This window comes from Pongo abelii, chromosome 6 (genome assembly GCF_028885655.2).
Source record: "Pongo abelii isolate AG06213 chromosome 6, NHGRI_mPonAbe1-v2.0_pri, whole genome shotgun sequence".
Classification (NCBI taxonomy): domain Eukaryota; kingdom Metazoa; phylum Chordata; class Mammalia; order Primates; family Hominidae; genus Pongo; species Pongo abelii.
This window is the reverse complement of record NC_071991.2, coordinates 156,497,840-156,522,674: the sequence shown is the minus strand read 5'-3', so window position 1 is coordinate 156,522,674 and position 24,835 is coordinate 156,497,840. Positions and strand designations below refer to the sequence as shown.

At 43.4% G+C, this 24,835-nt stretch overlaps 1 protein-coding gene across 8 annotated transcripts in view; it reads right to left on the bottom strand.

Moving 5' to 3' along the window:
- Positions 1-24,835, bottom strand: part of DYNC2I1 (dynein 2 intermediate chain 1) — a 97,215-nt gene that overhangs the window by 29,870 nt on the left and 42,510 nt on the right. For 6 of the 8 annotated variants that reach the window (XM_054560102.2, XM_024250218.3, XM_054560099.2 and 3 more), the window contains 7 exons: positions 20,289-20,366; positions 19,510-19,729; positions 16,020-16,122; positions 9,167-9,296; positions 7,047-7,158; positions 5,825-5,913; positions 2,787-2,916 (listed from right to left, as the gene is read on the bottom strand). In XM_054560102.2, the coding sequence (XP_054416077.1) occupies positions 2,787-2,916; positions 5,825-5,913; positions 7,047-7,158; positions 9,167-9,296; positions 16,020-16,122; positions 19,510-19,729; positions 20,289-20,366 (862 nt within the window). Of the gene's footprint in view, positions 1-2,786; positions 2,917-5,824; positions 5,914-7,046; positions 7,159-9,166; positions 9,297-16,019; positions 16,123-16,826; positions 16,951-19,509; positions 19,730-20,288; positions 20,367-24,835 lie in introns of those variants that run through there. The other 2 variants (XM_054560104.2, XM_054560103.2) reach the window with 2 other exon arrangements.

Sequence of the window (24,835 nt, the reverse complement as noted above, 5' to 3'; positions counted from 1 at the left end):
TCGTCACAATCGCTCATAGCTGCAGCCTTCTGGGGCCACTTCCACCAGCAAGCATCAGGTCTTCTTCCAGGTGCCATATTTAATAGTTGTTTTTAGTGGGAATGAGGTTCTCGAGTGCTGTGACCTGACCCCGTTTTCTCCTAAGCCCTGTGGTTTTTATTGGCAGTCTTCCACAGTGTAGCGATTTTTAGGAACGTGTACCTCCTGTTACAGCGGAACTATGATATGGCAACCAAGGCCTGACCCATCGCTGCCCTGACCTCACCTCTCACTGGCCACCGTGGTCTCCTCACTTCTCCCCAAGACACAGGTGTGCCCCCCCCTCAGGACTGTGTGCAGCGCCTCCTCCAGAAGCTCCCGTCTCCTTGTGGCGCGTCTCTCATCTCCGTCCAGTTTTCACTCACAGTGAGGCCTCCTCTATCAGAACTGTCTTTATTTTTCTCCTTAGAACTTATCCCTCTCTGACAGACTGTATGTCGATCTGTTTAGCCAGTGCAGTCTACTTGACTCACCGAAACACAAGTTCAGGAGGGCAGAGTTGCTGTCGTCCTACTCACTGCTCAACTGCAGCTCCCTGACATGCTATGGGCATATGCCCAGGGCATAGCACCCGCTATAGAACATTTGTCAGATGAACGACCTGCTGGCTGCGTCATTCTGCCGCGTGTTTTAATAGCGATGAGGACGACCCGCTGGCTGTGTCATTCTGCTGCATGTTTTAATAGTGATGAGGGTACTGGGTGGACCCTAGGAAGGCTGAAGTATCTCTACATCTGATCACAGATCAGAATCTAACGTGAGTGAAATTCTGGATTCACAGGGTGAGACAACCCACACACTCCGTCTCATGCCTCTCTTGCAGTCTCATGTTCCTTCTGCTATCTCAATATTCATTTTACCAGAACACAAAAATAAGCAAACAAGACCCTCCACTCCTTGGACATGTGGGAAGTGCAACACACACAGACACTTCACGAGTTCCCCAACGGAGGCCACACACTGCAGTACACACAGGCACTTCATGTGTTCCCCGACGGAGGCCCGGTGCTGCAGTACACACACACACTGCACGTGTTCCCTGATGGAGGCCCGGTGCTGCAGTACACACACACACTTCACGTGTTCCCTGATGGAGGCCACGTGCTGCAGTACACACACACTTCACGTGTTCCCCGACGGAGGCCCGGTGCTGCAGTGCACACACACACTTCACACGTGTTCCCTGATGGAGGCCCGGCGCTGCAGTACACACGCACACTTCACGTGTTCCCTGATGGAGGCCCGGCGCTGCAGTACACACGCACACTTCACGTGTTCCCTGATGGAGGCCCGGTGCTGCAGTACACACACACTTCACGTGTTCCCCAATGGAGGCTGCGTGCTGCAGTACACACACACACTTCACGTGTTCCCTGATGGAGGCCCGGCGCTGCAGTACACACGCACACTTCACATGTTCCCTGATGGAGGCCCGGCGCTGCAGTACACACACACACTTCACGTGTTCCCTGATGGAGGCCCGGTGCTGCAGTACACACACACACTTCACGTGTTCCCTGATGGAGGCCCGGTGCTGCAGTACACACACACACTTCACGCGTTCCCCGATGGAGGCCACGAGCTGTGGTACGCATACACGTATCACATGTTCTCTGATGCAGGCCGCGTGCTGTGGTACACACACACACGTCACGTGTTCTCCGACAGAGGCCATGGCACCGCTGCTGCTCTCATGCATCTGCTATCACTGCTCAGTGTCGGCTCCCTGGGGGCCGTGCACACTCGGTTCCCTTCTTGGTGTGTGCTGGGTGTGGGAGTGTGGATGCCAATGTGTTGAATGATACAGGTACAGAGATTTATTATTTTTCTAACAGGAAAAGACAAAACCCTCTCAAAGAATGTGAAGACTTGTTAAATTAACAATGCCATTTTTGTTAATGTTAAAAGACAGAGAAATGTAAATAAACTGAAATCTCTAAATAGCAGGCAGGACGGAAGAAATGCCTGGAACAATGGCACCAACTGCTCTGGCCTCACACGTGCCCTGAAGCACGTTTACCCTGCAGCACACCCGCACCTGCTACCAAGCAGACGGCCACACGGACCACCTCTGCCAGTTCTCCACAAATACCGGGACCATGGCTGCCCTCCGGTACCCGACAGCCACTTTTTCAGAGACAAAGAGGTTACTAGCTCAAGAAATTTCAGTTTGGTCTTGCAAATGCGTTTGTCTGAACTGATTAAACAGTTACATGCAACTGTACTTTCTGTATGAGATCCTGGGCTTTGCTTCCCGTTTTATGTTCCATAACCACGGATTGACTTAAAAATCTAGGTCTATCTACACTAAATGTTAAGCGTCTTACTTGTAACTATATCTAAACAACATAACTTTGATCTGAACACTCTCTCATGCTCGTCCAACTATTTCTACTACTCTATCTCAAGAAAAGAAACGAAACTGAATAACTGGAAGAGAAAAGAAAATAAGATTTCCAACACAGAAAATCTCAGTTCCCATTCATTTAAACAATCTCACTTGTTTAAATTACTGTGGATCCCTCTTCTATTCATCTTATTAAAATCCTTAATCACAAATTTAACATACACACTTAAGAGGGAAAAACTGACTACTCACTTTTGAATTCTGCAGAAACTCAGTCTTTCTCAGTTTTATGTACATTAAACCCCATCACATTAAAATAAAATATAATACTACAGAGTATTATTTCAACATGAATGTTTAGTCACTGGATTTAAAACCATATTTGAGAACAGCCTCTTACTTTGAAGGAATGGCAGACTGGTGTTCAGCTGAGATGAGCTGTCACTAAAATACAGGGCCCTGTCTTGAGCCCTAAGATTCCAGCTGGGTTCAGCTGCCAAGCGATCCTCTTCCAGCAAAACGGCCATCACCTGTCAGACATAAGTGAGTAGTCTTTAATAAAAACTTCACAATGGATTATCTTTTCCCAAAAAAAATTGCCTTTTCATCTTATCCATATCTGCAAATAACTGCTTAGATCCACGACACTATCATAACTACAAGAAAAATGATACGGTCCTTTCTGCTCAATACTGAAAACTAATACGGTAAGATTAACTAAAATAAACTCCACAGGAGAACCATCATTTGCCCTGAATGTTGTTTTTCACACCACATACACTGCTAAAAATCACAGTGGGAGAAAGGGGGCTGGATATCCAGCATTCATAAATGAACAAAGCAGCGTAAAGAACAGTCATGAATCCACCGAGTCTCTCTCACTGGGTTTTGGTAAAAAGCCAGAGTGAGTGGTAAAACACTGTCATTGTTCCAGGAGGGTCATCCTTAGGATTTGACGGGGCAGAGAGAGAAGATTGGGAGACACAACAGGATTGATGGAAAAAGAACCGGAAATGTTTCTGAGAACTAACACAAGGAAAGTGAGGAAGGCAGTGTTGAGTGAAAAGCGACAGGATTTGTGTGAGGAAGAGGGGGCTGCGTAGTGAGAACTGAGGCCAGGAAGTGTTCAGTGGGAACTGACGTGACCCGGGAACACTCAGGGTCAGGACAGCCGGGAATATTGAGTGAGAAGTGACAGAATCTGGGAGGGCGGGAGGCAGGAAATGTTGAGTGAGAATTGATAGGATTCGTGTGAGAAAGGGAACGTGTAGTGAGGACTGACAGGATGGGTGTGAAGAAGGAAGAAAATGTTAATGAGAACTGACAGGAAGAGAGTGTGGAAGACAGGAGATTTGAACTGAGAAATGACAGGATGGGAACGGGCAAGAAAAGGAGTGTTTAGTGAGAGGTGGAGGGTGGAGTGTTGAGGGCAGCGGGTGTTTAGTGAGAGGTGGAAAGTGGAGTGTGTAAGGCAGGGAGTGTTTAAGTGAGACTTGATAGCATCTGTGTGAGGAGACAGGAAGTGTCTTGTCAGAAACACCGGACAGGACTGAAGAAGGCAGGAAGTGTTTACTGACGACCTGCAGGAGTGTGTCCAGGCCACAGATGAGACAGGAGAGCTGTGAGTTCAGGGATGGCCCCGGGCTGGTGGCCCTCCGTCCTCCCTCCTTCCCTCTCCACCTCACCTTGCACCCAAGCACTCTCTTATCTTAGAGATGAGAACTTACACTAGAACTTAGAACTAGAACACTTAGAACTTACACTAAAACAAAATATGATACAAATCATAAATTGTGTAAAATCATATTTCGTAAACCATAGATTCCTACATAATTGCAACACAGAGACTACATGACCACCACATGCTCAGATTACTGTCTGAGAATCATCCATAATGTCAACCAGCATGTCGAGGTTTCACAATCATCCTTAATGTTAACCAGTGTGTCGACGTTTCACAATCATCCTTAATCTCAACCACCGTGTCGAGGTTTCACAATCATCCTTAATTTCAACCAGCGTGTCGACATTTCACAATCATCCTTAATGTCAACCAGCATGTCGAGGTTTCACAATCATCCTTAATGTTAACCAGCATGTCGAGGTTTCACAATCATCCTTAATCTCAACCAGAGTGTTGATATTTCACAATCATCCTTAATCTCAACCAGAGTGTTGACATTTCACAATCATCCTTAATGTCAACCAGCGTGTCGATGTTTCACAATCATCCTTAATGTCAACCAGCGTGTCCAGGTTTCACAATCATCCTTAATCTCAACCAGCGTGTCGACGTTTCACAATCATCCTTAATCAAAACCAGCATGTCGAGGTTTCACAATCATCCTTAATGTCAACCAGTGTGTCGATGTTTCACAGTCATCCTTAATGTCAACCAGCGTGTCGAGGTTTCACAATCATCCTTACTGTCAACCAGCATGTCGAGGTTTCACAATCATCCTTAATGTCAACCAGCGTGTCGAGGTTTCACAATCATCCTTAATTTCAACCAGTGTGTGAAGGTTTCACAATCATCCTTAATGTCAACCAGCGTGTTGAGTTTTCACAATCATCCTTAATTTCAACCAGCGTGTCCACATTTCACAATCATCCTTAATGTCAACCAGTGTGTCGAGGTTTCACAATCATCCTTAATCTCAACCAGCGTGTCGAGGTTTCACAATCATCCTTAATCTCAACTAGCGTGTTGAGGTTTCACAACGTTCCACTCTTCAGTGCTGCAGTAGACTCAAGTGCTGAGCATACATACAAGAAAGTGATGAGACAGCTGGGGAAATGTGAATGCCAACTTCATATCTGACTGCATTATAAGTTATGACTAATTACTCTTTTAGATATTCTCTGCTTTTTGGGATTCATACTGAACTCTATTTGGAGGCAAAGTTAGATGATTGGGATTTGTTTCAAAATAACTGATGGGGTGGGTGGTGGAGTGGGCAGGGGGTCAGACGAGACCCACGGCCATGAGGTGATAACCACTAAAGTACCTGTAGCTTCACAGGACTGTTCCATGTCTCTTTGTATGGATTTTTTAAATTTTTCAGTTTATAAATCAGCTTGTAAAATCAGAAGTTTATTATTTTCAAATACCCTAGATTTATGCTTGCCTTGCCAACTTCGTGTCTGCTATTTAGTCTGTAGTTGTTTTAAAATGTAAGAAATTAACAATAAAATTCACGATCCAAAAACACACACAGTACTTCAGTGATATACATTTACCCAGTGTTATTCTGCCCACAAGGGCTTAATGAATGTACCACTGATAATTTGTAAGAAAATAATACTTGAAAATGAGTAACTGATTCTGATTTATCCAAGCTACAAAGACTTTAAGATCTTAAAAGCTCCTATGTTTCTATGTAGAATGAAACTTTAAGCACTTACACAGAGAACACAACATATATAGGTTGAGCATACCTGACAAGCCGCCCGCAGAAAGCTACATAACCTTGGAGTATCAATCTTTGGCATAACTACAGCATCAGAAGTATCTCTTTGTTCACTGCCTAAAAAAAGCAGGTTATATAAAATCAACGAAGTTGACTCTAAAATAATCATGCATTACACATCTTAGAGTTCAAACAGGCCTAACAAATCAACATGAAGAGTCCTAGAAGGAAAAGGCAGAAAACTTCACACTATACTCTCTAGATTTACTACTGTTAACTCCCAAAAACAATTGCATATTGTTTTATAGAAGTCGTAAATGCATTTAGAAAAACATTCAGGCCAGGCATGGTGGCTCACGCCTGTAATCCCAGCACTTTGGGTGGCCGAGGCAGGTGGATCATCTGAGGTCACGAGTTCAAGATCAGCCTGGCCAACATGGCGAAACCCTGTCTCTACTAAAAAATACAAAAATTAGCCAGGCATGATAGCAGGCGCCTGTAGTCCCAGCTACTCGAGAGGCTGAGGCAGGAGAATCACTTGAACCCGAGAGGCGGAGGTTAGAGTGAGCTGAGATCATGCCACTGCACTCCAGCCTGGGTAACAGAGCAAGACTCCATCTCAAAAAAAAAAAATTTTTCAAAGGAATCAATTTAATTATCATGTAAGTCTTAAGTTTAGGTATATTACTTTCTTAAGGTGAGGCTTACCTGAGAAAAGGGAGTAATATACATCCCTGCCATACAGAGGCAATTCCTTGAGAAAAACCAGTAAAGTATTCAACATGTAAATCGCTCCAGAGTACTTAGCAGAAACCACATATTCTAGGGACCTTCGATATAAATTGATGGAACATTTTTGCAAACTGCACTTAAAACATAAAAATTCTATATTCATGAGAATAGGCTTCCCCTACGTTAAAAACACAGTGTGCTCCAAAGGTCCAGCGACACAGTGGTTGTTTGGAATGTGGAATCTCTCCCTCTACATAGGAATAAAATCTGTCATAAATCCTGGCAATGGCGCAGACTGGGCCTCGAGAGCAGGTTTCCTCCCCCTTGTAGTTCAGCAGCTCTGTGGCTGATGGTTAGTGTTTCTTTAAAAGAAAATTGGGTACTGCTATTGTCACGTGCTAACAACCATACAGAAGAGAAAGACAAAATGAGAGTGAACCAGAAAGGGAATAAGTAAAAATAAAACAAAAAAGAATGTAAAGAGAGTCAATAGTCAACACTCAAGAGCAAGATGTTACCTCCACATACAACAGTACTTTCTCCCGGGTGCTGGGTCCACACTTCTCTGGTCTCTATTTCCTCCGTTTGAATGTCTCTTTCAACATTATCTTCGTTACACTGAACATATGCCTTAAAAACAAAAATATGCCAAAATTAACATTGGTTTCAATTTCGGAGCAATCTGTCATTACTGAAATAAGTTAATAATGAGAGTCACTGTGTCAAAAGTAAGTATCAAAGCATAAAGAACAATCATGCAAAGACAACCTGTGTTTAAACATTCGATATAGATATATACAGGTCTAATTTTCAAAAGTGTGTTCAAAAAGTCTCACCAAACGATTTCCCTTTAGTCTGAAAATACTGCCACCTCGCCTGCCCACATCCTATTTTCTCAGGACATACTGGTTTTGCAAAACTACACATATATTTCAAAAGGTACATGCTTCAATGAAATCAGTTTTGTTACTAATAGCTTTAGGATGAGGAAAACCACCAAAGATAAATAATCTACTTAAGGTCAGAGTGAATCAGCTGCAAAACCAGGATTAATATTGTCAGTGTCCCAGGAGTTCAAGGCTGCAGTGAGATATGATCTTGCTACTGCACTCCATCCAGCCTGGGTGGCAGAGCAAGACCCTGTCTCTTAAAAAAAATTTAAAAATTTAAAAATTGTAAAAGCCGTCAGCTTCTTCAGCTTCATCCCGTGACCTTCCTCCTTTTAAAAGGATTTTACTGAGTGTACCAACTAGACAATGTTAAGATTGGTGGTACCAGTATCAGGAATGTAAGAAAAATGTTAGATATGACGTCTGACTTCAAAAGCTTTAGAACCTTGTTGTGAAGTGAGACCATCACGTAATGAATTAATGATTGGAAATACTACCGGGAAGTACAAAATTTCACGAAATAGTAAATTGTAGGAACTCTGGAACAGGAGAAAGAATTCAGTGTAAGTCACTAGGAAGGGTTCACCCAGAAAACAGGCCTTGGACACTGAGGAACAGACAGGCAGGTAAGGCAGACAGGGAGCAGGAATGCCATACACCAGTGCCCCTTGAGGGACCCATGAGAGACGGGAGTCCCAGAATCAAACAGGTATAATCTGAATTAGAGAGAGTCCAAAGCCAGGCATGGTGGCACAGGCCTGCGGTCCCAGCTATGGGGGAAGCTGAGGCTGCAGTGTCTTACGATCATGCCTGTGAACATCCACTACACTCCAGCCTGGGAGTGTCTCTAATAAATAAATTAGTACCTTGTCTCTAATAAATAAATTAAATTTTAAAAACTTTTAAGTGAGTCCAGATTATAAAAACCTTGAGAAGTATTGCGTACATTGAAATTCTTCAATTACAAGAATTTTAAACTGACAAGTAGGACTGCTATACACTCACCTGGAACACAAGAAACAAATCCAAACCTGATACTTTGTTGGACTTTAAATAAAACGTTTGCCTTCACCACTATGCAACAGATCCATGTAACAAAACTGCACTTGTACCACCTCAATTTATACAAATAAAAATAAAAATAAATATATAGATTGGGCGCAGTGGCTCACACCTGTAATTCCAGAACTTTGGGAGGCCGAGACAGGCAGATCACTTGAGGCCAGGGTTCGAGACCAGCCTGGCCAACATGGTGAAACCCCGTCTCTACTAAAAATATAAAAATTACCCGGGCATGATGGTTCACACCTGTAATCCCAACTACTTGGGAGGCTGAGGCACGACAATCACTTGAACCCGGGAGGTGGAGTTTGCAGTGAGCCAAGATCACTCCACTGCACTCCAGCCTGAGCGACAGAGTGAGACTCTGTCTCTAAATAAATAAATAAAACATTTGCACAGCATAAAGCTTCACTCCAAGGTCAGGACAGCAGCCATTCTGTCCCCATTCTGAGCAGATCACCCACCAGAGCTCCTGAAGGCTCTGGAGTACCTCCAGCTTTGCCTGTGCCAGGCCTCTCGGGTGAATGGGCCCCATGTGAAGATGGGTCCCCATTTTCCTTAACCTTGTATCCTTCACAGACCATTCCCAAGTTCTAATATTGCAGAACATTATTCAAGAAGACACAAAGTTATCCTACTAGACTTTACTTGCATTTTATCACTTAGTTAACACATCTCATACTTACCTGCTTGGTATTTTTTTTCCCAAAGTTTCTGATATACATGTCATATTCATTTACTGGTGGTAGATCCAAAAGAGAGAAAGTAAATGAAAAATCTAAGTCAATGAGCCGAAGCAGTTTTGTACTTCGCATCCTTTGAAATAAATTGAAAATAAGACAAAAATTAACTTGAATAATAATATACGTGGGGAAGTGTAGGTAGAACAGAAGTACACTTAGAGTTAAATGCATGTTATTGTCCGAAACCTAGCTTCAGGCTGGGGTGAGTCTGAGATATTTAACAGTTGTTAAAAATAACTGAGTAGTAGACAGTTGTGGGAACCTGGTGTGTGACCTTGGCATTTGGTGAGCCTGCTCCCCGACTGCCTCGTGTGTGTGTCACGAACCTGATGTGTGACCGTTCTAATGCGTATGCCTGAGCTAACACAAAATCAAGTCACACAACATATATGCCTGGGATGTTCGTAAGGACTAATTCATTTGACTTCAGGAGCTGACATACTGACTGTGCAATCACCTGCACCATGGTCAGACCACGCAGCCAGTGAGTGTTTTGGGCCACGCTCTTCTCCAGGCCACAGCCAACCTCTGTGCTTCCCCCAGGACTTGACCTGCCTTTCACGCTCCAATCGCCCTCCGCCCACAGGCCTGACACAGCCAATCGCCCTCCGCCCACAGGCCTGAAACAGCCATTCGCGCTCCTCCCACAGGCCTGAAACAGCCAATCGCCCTTGGCCCACAAACCTGACACAGCCAATCGCGCTCCTCCCACAGGCCTGAAACAGCCAATGCCCCTCGCTCACAGGCCTGACACAGCCAACCGCCCTCCGCCCACAGGCCGGAAACAGCCATTCGCGCTCCTCCCACAGGCCTGAAACAGCCAATCGCCCTTGGCCCACAAGCCTGACACAGCCAATCGCGCTCCTCCCACAGGCCTGACACAGCCAATGCCCCTCGCTCACAGGCCTGACACAGACAATCGCCCTCCGCCCACAGGCCTGACACAGCCAATCACCCTTGGCCCACAGGCCTGACACAGCCAATCGCCATCAGCCCACACGCTGACACAGCCAATCGCCCTCCGCCCACAGGCCTGACGCAGCCAATCGCCCTCCACCCACAGGCCTGACACAGCCAATCGCCGTCAGCCCACAGGCTGACATAGTCAATCGCCCTGCGCACACAGGCCTGACACAGCCAATGGCCCTCCACCCACAGGTCCGACACAGCCAACCGCCCTCTAATCGCCCTCCACCCACAGGTCTGACACAGCAAATGGTGATCGGCCCACGGGCCTGACACAGCCAATTGCCCTCCAATTGCCCTCCACCCACAGGCCTGACACAGCCCATAGCCTTCCACCCACAGGCCTGACACAGTCAATCGCCCTCCGCGGACAAGCCTGACACAGCCAATCGCCCTCTGCCCACAGGCCTGACACAGCCAATGGCCCTCAGCCCACAGGCCTGACACAGCCAATCACCCTCTGCCCACAGGCCTGACACAGCCAATGGCCCTCACCCCACAGGCCTGACAGGCCAATCGCCCTCCACCCACAGGTCTGACACAGCCCAATTGCCCTCCAATCGCCCTCTGCCCACAGGCCTGACACAGCTAATCGTCCTCCGCCCACAGGCAAGACACAGCCAATCGCCCTCTGCCCACAGGCCTGACACAGCTAATCGCCCTCCGCCCACAGGCAAGACACAGCCAATCACCCTTGGCCCACAGGCCTGACACAGCCACTGACCCTCAACCCACAGGCCTGACACAGCCAATCGCCCTCCAATCGCCCTCGGCCTACTGGCCTGACACAGCCAATGGCCCTCCGCCCACAGGCCCGACACAGCCAATGGCCCTGCGCCCACAGGCCCGACACAGCCAATCACGCTCGGCACACAGCCCTGACACAGCCAATGGCCCTGCGCCCACAGGCCAGACACAGCCAATCACGCTCGGCCCACAGGCCTGACACAGCCAATCGCCCTGGGCCCACAGATCCCACACAGCCAAAGGCCTTGTGCCCACAGACCTGACACGGCCAATCGCCCTCAGCCCACAGGCCCAACACAGCCAATCACGCTCGGCCCACAGACCCAACACAGCCAATCGCTCGGCCCACAGACCCGACACAGCCAAAGGCCCTGGGCCCACAGGCCCCACACAGCCAATTGCCCTCAGCCCACAGGCCCAACACAGCCAATGGCCCTCTGTCACAGGCCCGACACAGCCAATGGCCCTCCACCCACAGGCCCGACACAGCCAATGGCCCTCCGCCCACAGGCCTGACACAGCCAATCGCCTTCCAATCGTCCTCTGCCCACAAGCCTGACACAGCCAATCGACTTCCAATCGCCCTCCTCCCACAGCCCTGACACAGCCAATGGCCCTCCACCCACAGGCATGACACAGCCCATCGTGCTCGACCCAAAGGCCTGACACAGCCAATCGCCCTCGGCCCACAGGCCTGACACAGCCAATCACGCTCCCACAGGCCTGACACAGCCAATTGCCTTCCAATCACCCTCGGCCCACAGGCCTGACACAGCCAATGGCCCTCCGCCTACAGGCCTGACACAGCCAATGGCCCTCCGCCTAAAGCCTGACACAGCCAATCACGCTCCCACAGGCCTGACACAGCCGATCGCCCTCGGCCCACAGGCCTGACACAGCCCATCGCCCTCCGCCCACAGGCCCCGAAACGCCGTACCCACGTGGCTTCCTCTTGCTTCACAAACAGTTCCTTTTCCATCGCCTGTGCTTGGTTTTCCTTTCCTAAATTTCACCCTAACATTAGTGTGCCCGGGGTCAAATCCTTAAGATACTTGTTTGTTACTCCTCACTGGGATATAAACTCACAAGGGCAGAGATTTTTGTTTCTTTCCTTTACCGTTATCGCCACACAGCCGGTGCTCAATGAATGCACAGTGAATGACCGAGTGAACGACCCGCCCAACATCCAGGTGCCTCGGCAACCGGGTCTGCTCTCTGCTCCTCCTCCTCCCCCCATCCTTCTCCTCACACTCCTCCAGGTCTGCCCTGCTTCCTAGAGCACAGGCCTGCACGAGGCTCGACCAAAGCCTAGGATGTTTTATCAGAAATTCTCCCACCGGAAGGCTCTCAACTTCCATTTTCATCCTCTCGACCCTGTGCGAACGTCACACGCCCTAGGCCATCAGTCTTTCTGTTTCACTCTATTGTCTTGAGCAATCAAGATGCAAACCTGAATGGAAACAGGGATAGCCTCCATGTTTCCCTTCTTTCCAGGACCTCGGCTCTTCAGGGCCCAGCGGCCTTGGTTGCTCCGGTATATTCAATTAGCTGGAGTGTTTTTGTTGTTTTAAATCCAACTTTTACAGTTGTTTTAGCTGGAGGATTTCTCTGATACAAGCCATTCCATCAAGAAAGTAGGACTCTGTCCATATTCTTTTGTAAGATGCTTTTCTCGTATCACTGGAGCGTTTTTCATGACATTATATCCTCAGAGTATGCATCATTTTTATAGCTGTATTTCACACCTGATAGAACGCTGCCTATGCAGACGTTGTACCAATTTGTTTCAAGCAAGCTTTTTCTCTACATTCTCATCAGTACTGAAGTATTATCTTTTTTTTTTCTTTGAGACAGAGTCTTGCTCTGTCGCCCAGGCTGTAGTGCAGTGGTGCAATCTCAGCTCGCTGCAACCTCCACCTCCCAGGTTCAAGCAATTCTCCTGCCTCAGCCTCCCGAGTGGCTGGGATTACAGGCATGTGCCACCACGCCTGGCTAATTTTTGTATTTTTGGTAGAGACGGGGTTTCACCATGTTGGCCAGGCTGGTCTCAAACTCCTGACCTCAGGTGATCTGCCCGCCTCAGCCTTCCAAAGTGCTGGGATTACAGGCATGAGCCACTACGCCTGGCCTAAGTATTATCATTTTTTAATACCTTGTCTATTCCATAAAGAAAAATTCATCCCATTGTTTCAATATACATTTCTCTGACAGGACATATTTTCATACATTTACTGACAGCCTAATTTTTTTCTGTTGTGAATTCTCTCTGTGTCCTTTACCACCCTGGGGCCATCTGGTGAGAGACTGGGGAATAACGTAAGAGAAAATAAACAAACACATTACTTTTCTACTTCTCTACCTTGAGCCACTGACAGGTTTTTCCTGTGGCCCCAGCAGGCTGGCCACGGCTCCAACTCCTGACTGCCCAGCTCTCCGGTTCAGGGGAAGGGGTGGCTCCTGCTGCGGCGAATCTCTGAGCTGCTCCTGGGCCCTGCTGAAGCTCAGCTCTTCCAACACCTAAGGAATTCACTCCCTGTGTCACATCCTTCTGTGTAATACCTAAATTAGTTTTTGTTTTCCTGACTGGATCTCGAGTCTTATATGATCTATGCCCATTTTTAACTAGGGTTATTTAACTTTGCTTATTAAATTATAAAAACATTTTATGCATTAGGGATAATAAGTCTCTATCATATATTTTACAAATATATTTTCCCAACTGGTCAATTACCTTTAAATTTTGTCAAATTTATGGACAATTGTACCTTACAGAAATTTAATTTTTGAGGTACATTCCAGTAATTTTTGTTTTTTAATTTTTATTATTTTTATTCTTAGAAAGTCCTTTCTTATCACTGAAATAACCATTTACACTATCTATGCTCTCTTTTTCATTTTTTTTTAAATCCATTTGGAATTTATCTTGGGTATACTGTGAAGCAGGTATCTATTTTCCCTCAAATTTCAAGTTGATTTACTAAATGTATATCTAGCAGTAGAAGTGCCTCTATACTATTTTTCTTCTCTGTATTTCCTTACAACACACAAATGCCAGAACTCACCCACACTGGTATGAAGTGTGGACTCCTACATTTTTCTCAAAAACTTTACTTTTATTTATCATCGATCCCTTTATGTTTCAGCCTTTCATTTCTTAAATTTTTCTTTTAAAATATTTAATATAATTTTTGATCCAAAATAATCCATATAATCTACTTGTACATTATACATCAATCTAGTTAACATCCTAGGACCTAACTAGAAAACTACCAATTACTAGATTACCAGCCGGGCGCAGTGGCTCACACCTGTAATCCCAATACTTTGGGAGGCTGAGGTGGGTAGACTGCTTGAGCCCAGAAGTTCAAAACCAGCCTGGGCAACATGGCAAGACCCTGCCTCTACATTAAAAAATAAATAAAAATTAGCTGGGTGTGGTGGTGCACACCTGTAATCCCAGCTACTCAGGAGGCTGAGGTGGAGGGTCACCTGAGCCCAGAAGGTTAAGGCTGCAGTGAACCAAGATCATGCCACTACATTCCAGCCTGGGTGCCAGAGTGAGATCCTGTCTCAAAAGCAGAAGCCGTAAAAGAAAGAAAAGGGAAGGGAAAGGGAAAGGGAAAGAGAGGGAAGGCAACCAATGACCTGCATCTACTTAGTGGCTCCTCCCTGACACATTCCAAGATCCCCCACTGACCACAACAATCGCTAGACTGAATTTTGTGGTTATCATTTTCTTGTTTTTCAAAATATAATTTTATCTCATATTTATATGAGTCTAAACAACATACTATGTAGCTTTATTTCTGAGTTTATAAAAATTGCATTAAACCATATGTAGTCTTCTGAGAACTTGAATCAGGTTTAAAAAAAAACAAAAACAAAAAAAACAGCCACGGGGCCAGAAACCAGTTTTGCTACCTCCACAGGAGAACCAAAATATAAGGGCAGCAAAACTGCTGTGAAAACTGTCACCTTTATTAGTATTTTTTTTTTTTCTTTTTTGAGACAGGGTCTCGCTCTGCCACCCAGGCTGGAGTGCAATGGTGCAGCCACGGCTCAGTGCAGCCTCAAGGCTGGAGTGCAATGGTGCAGTCACGGCTCAGTGCAGCCTCGACCTCTCAGGCTCAAGCTATCTCCCACCTAAGCACCCCCCAGGAGCTGGGACCACAGGTGCGTCTCACTATGCTGCTCAGGCCCTTGAACTCCTCCTTGCTCAGGCCCTTGAACTCCTGTGCTCAAAGTGCTGGGATTATAGGCATATACCACCATGCCCAGCCACTTTTATTATTAATGATTGATTTTTTCATTTCGTAAATATTTATTGAGTACTGACTAAGGAAGGCCATGTACTGAGCTAGGTGATAAGAGATTTAAAAACCCACTTTTAAAAATCTTTATTTTTTGGCCAGGCATGGTGGCTCATTCCTGTAATCCCAGTACTTTGGGAGGCCAAGGCAGGTGGATCACCCGAGGTCAGGAGTTCGAGACCAGCCTTACTAACATGGAGAAATCCTGTCTCTACTAAAAATACAAAATCAGCCAGGTGGTGGTGCCACAGGTGGTGGCAGCCACCTGTAATCCCAGCTACTCAGGAGGCTGAGGCAGAAGAATCACTTGAACCTGGGAGGCAGAGGTTGCAGTGAGCCAAGATCATGCCATTGCACTCCAGCCTGGGCAACAAGAGTAAAACTCTGTCTCAAAAAAAATAAAAATAAAAATATTTATTTTTTTCATTTACTCCTCAGTCATATTTGGGCTTAGTATAATAGACCCTTGACTTGAAAATATATCTTTTATAGATTTCTAAATTTTACAAATTTCTCAATTTACTCCCAGGGTAGTTCCAACTGTCCGCCACAAATCTAAGAACAAACATCCAACATCAGCACATGGTACGTAGCGGCTCACACACCTGCTCTACTAACATAAGATCTCAACACAAAAGTGTAGTACAAATTAAGTCATATACCCCAAAAAACAGTAGTAAAAATGCAATTTAAAACTCGATTTTTTAAAAGTATGTGAAAGAAAAGTAAGCTAAAACCCTGAACACCTTTGGCTGCTTTCCCAATACACGTACTTTTGCTTAAGGGCCTGAGTCCGACTCTTTTGACGGTGTGAAGCAGATGCAAAATCCACAAAAATTCCACAAACGGAGGCTCTGGAAGGGGAACTGTTTGTATCTGTATGAGGGAGAAAAACACGATTTTTGCAACACTGAAATATGTCTTCCAAACAAAAAAATATCTGGAGTAAAACAATTATAGGCATATGTAACAATTATAGTCAATAAAGCCTTCAACTAATGACAAACATCTTCCATAAGCATTTGAGAGACCTCTCTTGCTTATTTCATCTAAAACTTTCAGGCAACAAAGCAAAATTTACTGATCATCTATTGTATGTGCCACTCACACTATTAAAGAGTTTTAGAAATACTTAAGAGTGCACAAAAGATGCAGTTCTAGGCCCCCACACCACCCATTCTGCAAAGAAACCAAAGATTATCTTTTAGTAAGGGAAGTGGAACAAGGACATACAAAATTGCTAAAAAAACAGAAACAAGTGCAAATTAATATTGAATCAATTACTTGTCAAAGGGCATGAAACAAAAAAGAATGAAGGCATGAGCTTCCTCAGAAGAATTTCTAAAATTTCTGAAGATGTGATTAGATTATCAAATTGTCAGGCTGATGGAAAAAGTTCGTATTATATAAGAATGAACAACTTGGCCAGGTACGATGGCTCATGCCTGTAATCCCAGCCCTTTGGGAGGCTGAGGCAGGCGGATCACTTGAGGGCTGGAGTTCCAGACCAGCCTGGCCAACATGGCAAAACCCCGTCTCTACTAAAAACACAAAAATTAGCCAGGCATGGTGGCGGGCACCTGTAGTCCCAGCTACTCGGGAGGCTGAAGCAGAAGAATCTCTTGAATCCAGGAAATGGAGGTTGCAGTGAGCTGAGATCATGCCACTGTACTCCAGCATGGGAGACATAGTGAGACTCTGTCTCAAAAAAAAAAAAAAGAAAAAAGAAAAAGACAAGAACAAACAACTCCACCCACAATCCTTTGTAATGGACACAAGTCATTCCTCAATCCACCTCTTTCCCCCTAAGGATTTCGACGGCTTCCTGTACATACTTACCTGCATATTTATTTGTTTGTATATTTATTTCTACTGCATCTTATTGTCTTTTCATTCCTTTTGGATATCGGTTTGCACTTGCCCTCCCGTCTTACAGTTTTATGAAACTCATAGCCCTTTCCCACACATTATCTCATCTGTTCTTCACAACAAAGCTTTAAGGCCAGCAACGCAGAGGGTGTGGCTCTAGAGGATGCCTGTCTGGGTCAGGGGCCTGAGCTCAAGTCCCAGCACTGCCTGCTACTTGCTTCATGACCATGGGAGGTTACTTCATCTCTGCATCTCAGTTCCCTTATTGTTGGACATCTGCCGTACAGGACTGTGATAAGCACCAGACCATAGGAGGCTACGTTTATGAGCAATTACAAAGCACTACACAGACATTATAAGATGCGACTGTTTTTAAAAATGAGAAAACGTTTAAAGTTACAGAATTAAGACTTGAATAAAGACGTCCCTGGAGCAGAGCACACACCTCTGTGCAAGTGATCGGCGCTCAGCAAAGACTCCTTCACTGAGCAAGTGGACCATTTACCACTGAGCAAGTGGACATTGGAAGTGTACAAAGGCTTTCAAACAGCATGGTGTAACTTTAGTGCACGGGAAAAAGTTATTTACCAAACGGTTTCTTACTGCCCTAAAAAAGGATAAGGTGTGCAGTTTATAACCAAGTAGTCCAAGCACCACAGGGTGTGGCAGAGTATAGCCAAGGAGGACACAGAAAACAAACCAGCTGCTTGATGGTGCTTAGCACTCAGAACGTGCCTGGCACTCCTTTAAGCACCTTCCATGTTTAGCTTGCTTAATTAATCTTCACAACAACCCTAAAGAAAGTCTGACACTCATTTCACAGTTAAGGAAAATGAGGCACAGGGAGGTTAAGTAACTGCCCAAGATCACACAGCTAGTCAGTTATCTGAAACCCCGGAGTCAGCACGGCTCCATGATTCCTGCTTCAGCACAGACTGCGATGTCAACACTGTGCTAGCCTTTACGACCATCCACCTGTGCCAGCTTAACATTAAACAGGGCCAAGAAAGCAGCTCCAGCTTTACCTGTAGCAATGTATATGACAGTGAATAACTCCTTCAAATAAGAAATATGCCAAAAATAATCTCATATTGAGAGTTGTAAATTCAATCTTGTAAATCAGGCTAATAAAGATATAACACTAAGCATAAATGTAGAAAATGAGTAACAAAAAAAGGTTATTCAAAGATCTGCTAAGAAAACCAGTAACGTTAAGAATAAAATCCTGCTCACTTCTCAGCAACTCCAGAGCAGACAAGCTTTAATGCTGTCAGGAAATCCTCTGTGCTGGTGGCACAAAGAGCCTCCCTGTGCGCAGCGCTACTCCACAGGGAGCTGAGGGCAACAGTCCCTGAGCCTCAGCCAGGCGATAGGGCTGAAGAAGGGGCAGACCCTTACCTCTACCAGGACAGATGCCCTTTAGCTGTAAGTTTAAAGAACGCTCTATCAGCACTGCCCAGCTGAGTTCTGCCACCTCTGTAGCAGGCACAAAATGTGAGACAAAGAATCATTCTGCAAAACCTTCATTTGTATTCGTGCATCATATTAATTACTAACTATAATTAACTGCATCAATTACTGAATATTTTACTAGATAATTTAAAGTAGTACGTCATCAAATAATATTTTAATATTATCCTATTTTACCCTCAGTGCCCATGTTTTATCAGAATGTCACAGTTTTCCTTTAAAGCAATTTGAAACATTAATTCCTACTCTCACAAGTGACATTATATCCTGATGCCAAGAATTTGGAGAAAAAATACATTTCTAAATTTAATTTAAAAAGGTCCTTGTAGGAAAAAAGAATGGATCAAGAGCATGCTTCGTATCAGGCTCAGTCCAGCTGTGTCCCAAGACTTGACAGGCACCTCGACCCCTCAGTCCCCACGTGCCTCATGAAGGCACTCACCAGCGAACACTGCCACACCTCCAGGGAAAACCATGATGATTCCTCTGTGGAAACTCAACGAGCACATCATCAGGAAAAATAAGAGCATGTGCTCACAGATGGATAAAATGCTGGTTGCAAAGAAAACACGAGCCAGGCTTCCCACTGAGAGGGACCACAGCACCCTCAGCTCCCTCTGGAGAACAGGAGCATCAGTGCTCACTGAGTGGGGCCACGGCGTCCTCAGCTAACCTAAGGCCTGGGTGCTGAGCAGAAAGTGATGTGCAACTTCTCTGTGTAAGAGAATTCTTGATGTGCTCATGCTCAAGTCTTCAGGGGGCCTCCTATGTGGTAGCTGCAAGGGCATGGCACCACCAGCATGTGGAAGATGTTACTGCTCTGCCCACCTTATTAGAGTAGGCCTGTGTGTGACGGCATCTGTGAGGGCTCAGTACACAGAGCCCTAAGAGCACGGACACCATTAGTAGCATTGATTTGTTTACCTGTCCTGGGCTCCTTTTCAAATTCTGTTCTACCTTGCTTCTGAAACAGTTTCAAAGATAACTCGCCAATCCTTTCATTTTCTGCATTAATAGCTCTTTGAATTTCTTGTATTTCCTTTTTTTGAGCTAGAGGAAGTTCTTCCAGTTTTTCTCTTGACTCAGCTTCATTACTGCTTTCATCATCATCGCCATCACAAACCTCAAAGTCATCTTCATAGTCCTGCAAACAATAATAATCTTTTGGAACCCTTTAAGACAAACTGACTTTCCATTATCCCTCATACTGAACAAAACACGACACTTTATAACTTAAAACAGACAATGTCCTTATTACAGCTAAGAAAGATATTTATAGTTCCCTGATTTTAATGTTTTTGAAGGTAAATTTATATAAACTGCTACCTTTATTTCTCTAAAAGTAAATCACACAATACAGAACCATATACAGAAGACCTATCAACTACCATCATGTGCAAACACTTGTGCTGAGAATGTGAAAGTGTATGTATTTTTATAGATACCTATGTACACACCCTTTTATGCACTGCACCTAAATATGAGTTAAATTATAAAATCATTTAATTACATCATATTGGTAAGTATTGGTAGAAGTATAGCAAGCATTTTACAGGTAACAGCTTGACCTAAATCAACCTAGACAGATACTGAGTATTGGGATTAATAAAAAGAATAAAAAGGACATGAAATTATTATATATCAGCTGATTTTTAAGAATAAATGATTTTTAAGCTAAGGAAAGTTTTAACTTTTATACATACTTCAAAATCATCTTCACAACTGGCTGTATATGCAACAGCTCTAGCATTTTCTAAATCAGTTTCTTCCTTTTCAATTTCCTAGAGGTAAAAATCAAACATAAAACCAAAAAATTCAATCATAAACTTGAATATTGCAAATAGGTTGGGAAAACACATATGTTTTCTGACATTCATTTGATGTTGCTAATTTTAAACTCTAGGTATTTGTAAAACTAATATAATGTTAAATTCCTTTAAGAAATACCCTTGCTAACTTACAGGTAGGACCAAAAAGAGAAAACAGTAAACATCCTTTTTGGGAAACCTCTATAATTCTGGTGGCTAAAAATTTTTTAAGTGTTTTACATATAAACTTCAAATGTGCAGCAATCCATTTCTTATCCATGAATATATTCCCCACTGAATGGTGCTCAGCGTATCTACACCATTAAAGACAGATAAACGGGCCAGGCACTGTGGCTCACACCTTTAATCCCAGCACTTTGGGAGGTCAAGGCAGACAGATTACTTGAACTCAGGAGTTGGAGACCAGCGTGGGCAACATAGCGAAACCTCATCTCTACCAAAAATACAAAAAATTAGCTGGGCATGGTGGTGTGCACCTGTGGTCCCAGCTACTCCAGAGACTGAGGTGAGAGGACTGCTTGAGCCTGGGAGGCAGAGGTTGCAGTGAGCCAAGATCGCACCACTGCACGATCAAGAAGGTATTACAAGGCATACTAGAGAGCAGAAAATACAGTTTGAAGAGACAGAGCAAGCACCAGTCCCAGACATGGCAGGGATGTTGGAATTATCAGAACAGGAACTTAAAACAACTATGAGGATATCCTAAGAGCTCTAATAGACAAAGTTGATAGCAGGCAAGCAGAGAGATGGAAAGTCTAAGAAAGAACCAGAAAGGAAAGTTCGAGGTCAAAAACAACAAAACAACAGAAACAGAAGTGAAGAACAACTTTGATGGGCTCATTAGTAAACTGGACAGAGCTGAAGAAAAAAGTTTCTGTGCTTGATGATACCTCAATAGAAACCCCCAAAACCGAAAAGCAAAGAGAACAAAAAGCGGGAAGGAAAAAAAAAAAAAAAGAACAAAATATCCAAGAACTGTGGGACAACTGCAAAAGGTATTCACATGTGTAATGGGGATGGTAGAAGAAGAGAGAGAGGAACAGAATACTTGATACAATAATGACTGAGAATTTCTCCAAACTGATGTCAGATACCAAACCACACATCCAGGAAGCTCATAGAACACCAAGATCAATATCAAAAAATCTACACCTAGGCATCTTATATTCAAACTACAGAAAATCACAGATAAGGACAAAATCCTGAAAGAAGCCAGATGGGGGAAAAACACTTTATCTACTTAAGAACATAGATAAGAATTACAGGCTGGGCACGGTGGCTCACACCTATAATCCCAGCACTTTGGGAGGCCAAGGCAGGTGGATCATCTGAGGTCAGGAGTTCGAGACCAGCCTGACCAACATGGTGAAACCCCATCTCTACTAAAAACATAAAAATTAGCTGGGCATGGTGGCACTTGCCTGTAATCCCAGCTACTTGGGAGGCTGAAGCAGGAGAATCACTTGAACCTTGGAGGCAGAGGTTGCAGTGAGCTGAGATCGCACCATTGCACTCCAGCCTGGGCAACAAGAGCGAAACTCTGCCTCAAAAAAAAAAAAAAAAAAAAAGAATTACATTCAGTTTCTCAAATACCATGCAAGCAAGAAGACAGCATAGAGAAATGTTTAAAGTACTGAGAGAAAAATATTCGGCAGCTCAAAATTACACATATACTCTATAAAATTATCCTTCCAAAGTGAAGGAAAAATAAAGACTTTCAAACAAAATTGACGGAATTTGTTTCCAGTAGATCTGTCTTGCAAGCAACATAAAAAGAAGTTCTTCAGAAAGAAGGTGTATTAGTCCGTTTTCATGCTGCTGATAAAGACATAACTGAGACTGGGAAGAAAAAGAGGTTTAATTGGACTTACAGTTCCACATGGCTGGGGAGGCCTCAGAATCATGGCAGGAGGCAAAAGGCACTTCTTGAACGTGGTGGCAGGAAGAGAAAATCAGGAAGAGGCAAAAGCAGAAACCCCTGATAAACCCATCAGATCTCATGAGACGTATTCACTATCACGAGAATAGCACGGGAAAGACCGGGTCCCATGATTCAATTACCTCCCCCTGGGTCCCTCCCACAACATGTGGGAATTCTGGGAGATAAACTCAATTGAGATTTGGGTGGGGACAGCCAAACCATATCAGAAGGAAAATAATATAGGTCAGAAACTTGGGTCTACATAAAAAAAAGATAAGATGGAAGAAGAAATAAGTAACGGGAAATAACTCTTCCTTTTCTTTTTCTTAATTGATCTAACAGATAACAGTTTTTTCAGAATAATAGTAGCAAAAATGTATTCAATTATGTATGCTTAGGTGTTTACCCGTGTGTGTGTGTGTGTATGTTTGTTTGTGTACACATATGTATAGTTAGCCATCCTTATCTGTGGGTTCCACATCCATGGATTCAACCAACCACAGTCCAAAAATATTTGGAAAAATAAAAATAAAAAATAATACAAATTTTAAAATACAGTATAACAACTATTTACATAGCATTTACATTGTATTAGGTTTTATAAGCAATCTAGAGATGACTTAAAGTACATGGGAGAACATGCATAGGTTATATGCAAATCCTATGCCATTTTATTTAAGGAACTTGAGCGTTTGCAGATTTTAGTATCCACAGGGGGTCCAGGAACCAATCCTGTGCCAATACCAAGGGATAACATGCTTATGTCTGCTTATACACAAGTAAAATGAATGAGCAAGGATACAAGGAATGGGAGTGATACAGTCTTATTCAAAAGTGGACTTGAATTGGTTGTAAATGTATTTAAACCACTTTAAAATGTTAAAAAAAGAATCTTTAACTGATATGCCAAGAAAGGAGAGAAAATAGAATCATAAGATATTCTATTAAAACCACAAAAAGCAAAAAAAGAATGAAAGACAAAAACAGGAACAAATAACAAGGGCAACAAATAAAAAATAGTAACAAATATGGTAGATACTAATCCAATATATCAATAATCACTTTGAACATCAATAATCTAAATGTACCAATCACAAGACAGAGATTGTCAGAGAGGATCAAAAAACAAGATCCATCTACTTATTGTCTTCAGGAAACCCAAATGAAGAAAAATATACCATGCTCACACTAAACAAAAGAAAGCAAAAGTCATTATATTAATTTTTGACACAGCAGACTTCAAAGTAAAGAGAGTCAACATGAATAAAGAAGGGCATTACACAATGATAAAGATGCCAATTTTATGTCTTTAATGAAAGACATAACAATCCTTAATATGTGTGAGTGTCAAATTATTTAAGTCAAAAACTAATAGAACTGCAAGAAGAAATAGATGAATCCCCTATTATAGCTGGAGACTTCAACATCCCTCTATCAGAAATGGACAAATCCAACAGGCAGAAAACGAGTAAAGATATAGCTGAACTCCACGGCACCATCAGTGAACTGGGTATAATGGGCAGCGTTAGACTGCTTCACCCAACAACAGCAGAATACACATTCTTATCAAACTTGCATATAATTCACCATGATAGCCCATATTCTGGGCCATAAAACACACCTTAACAAATATAAAAGAATGGAAATTATACATCTGCTCTCAGGTCACAATGGAATCGCACTAGAAATCAGTAACAGAAAAATAACTGGAAAATCCCACAATATATGAAGATTAAACAACATATTTCTAAATAACACAGAGGCTAAAAAACAAATCTCAAGAGAAATGTAAAAGCATTTTGAACTAAATAAAAATGAAAACAAACATCGGAATTTGTGGAATGCAAACAAAAGCAGTACTTAGAGGGCAATTTATAATGTTGAATGCATATATTAGAAAAGAAGAAAGATCTAAAAATGAATCATCTAAGTTTCTAGCTTGGATTAACTAGAAAAATAAGAGCAAATTAAATCTGAAGTAAGCAGAAAAAAGAAATAATAATTAGAGCAGAAATCAATAAAATTAAAAATAGGAAATCAACAGAGAAAAATCAATGAAATCAAAAGCTGGCTTTTTTGAAAATACCAATAAATCAGTACACTTCTAGGCCAAGCTAACTAAGGAAAAAAAAGAGAGCGGACCCAAATTACTAGCATCAGAAAGGTAAAAGAGGACATCACTGCAGATCCCATGACATTAAAAGGATAATCAAGTAATACCATGAACAGCTCTATGCCCATAAATTTGATAACCGAGTAAAATGGGCCAATTTCATGAAAGACACAGTTGCTAAAACTCACACTAGAAGAAACAGACAATTTGAATAGGCCTATACCTATTAAAGACATCAAGTCAATAAGTAATAACCTTCTAAAAAAGAAAACACAAGGCCCAGCTAGTGCTAGAAAGCACTAGCACTGGTGAATTCTACCAAACATTTAATAAAGAAATTATATAATTCTTACCTGGGCACGGTAGCTCACACCTGTAATACCAGCA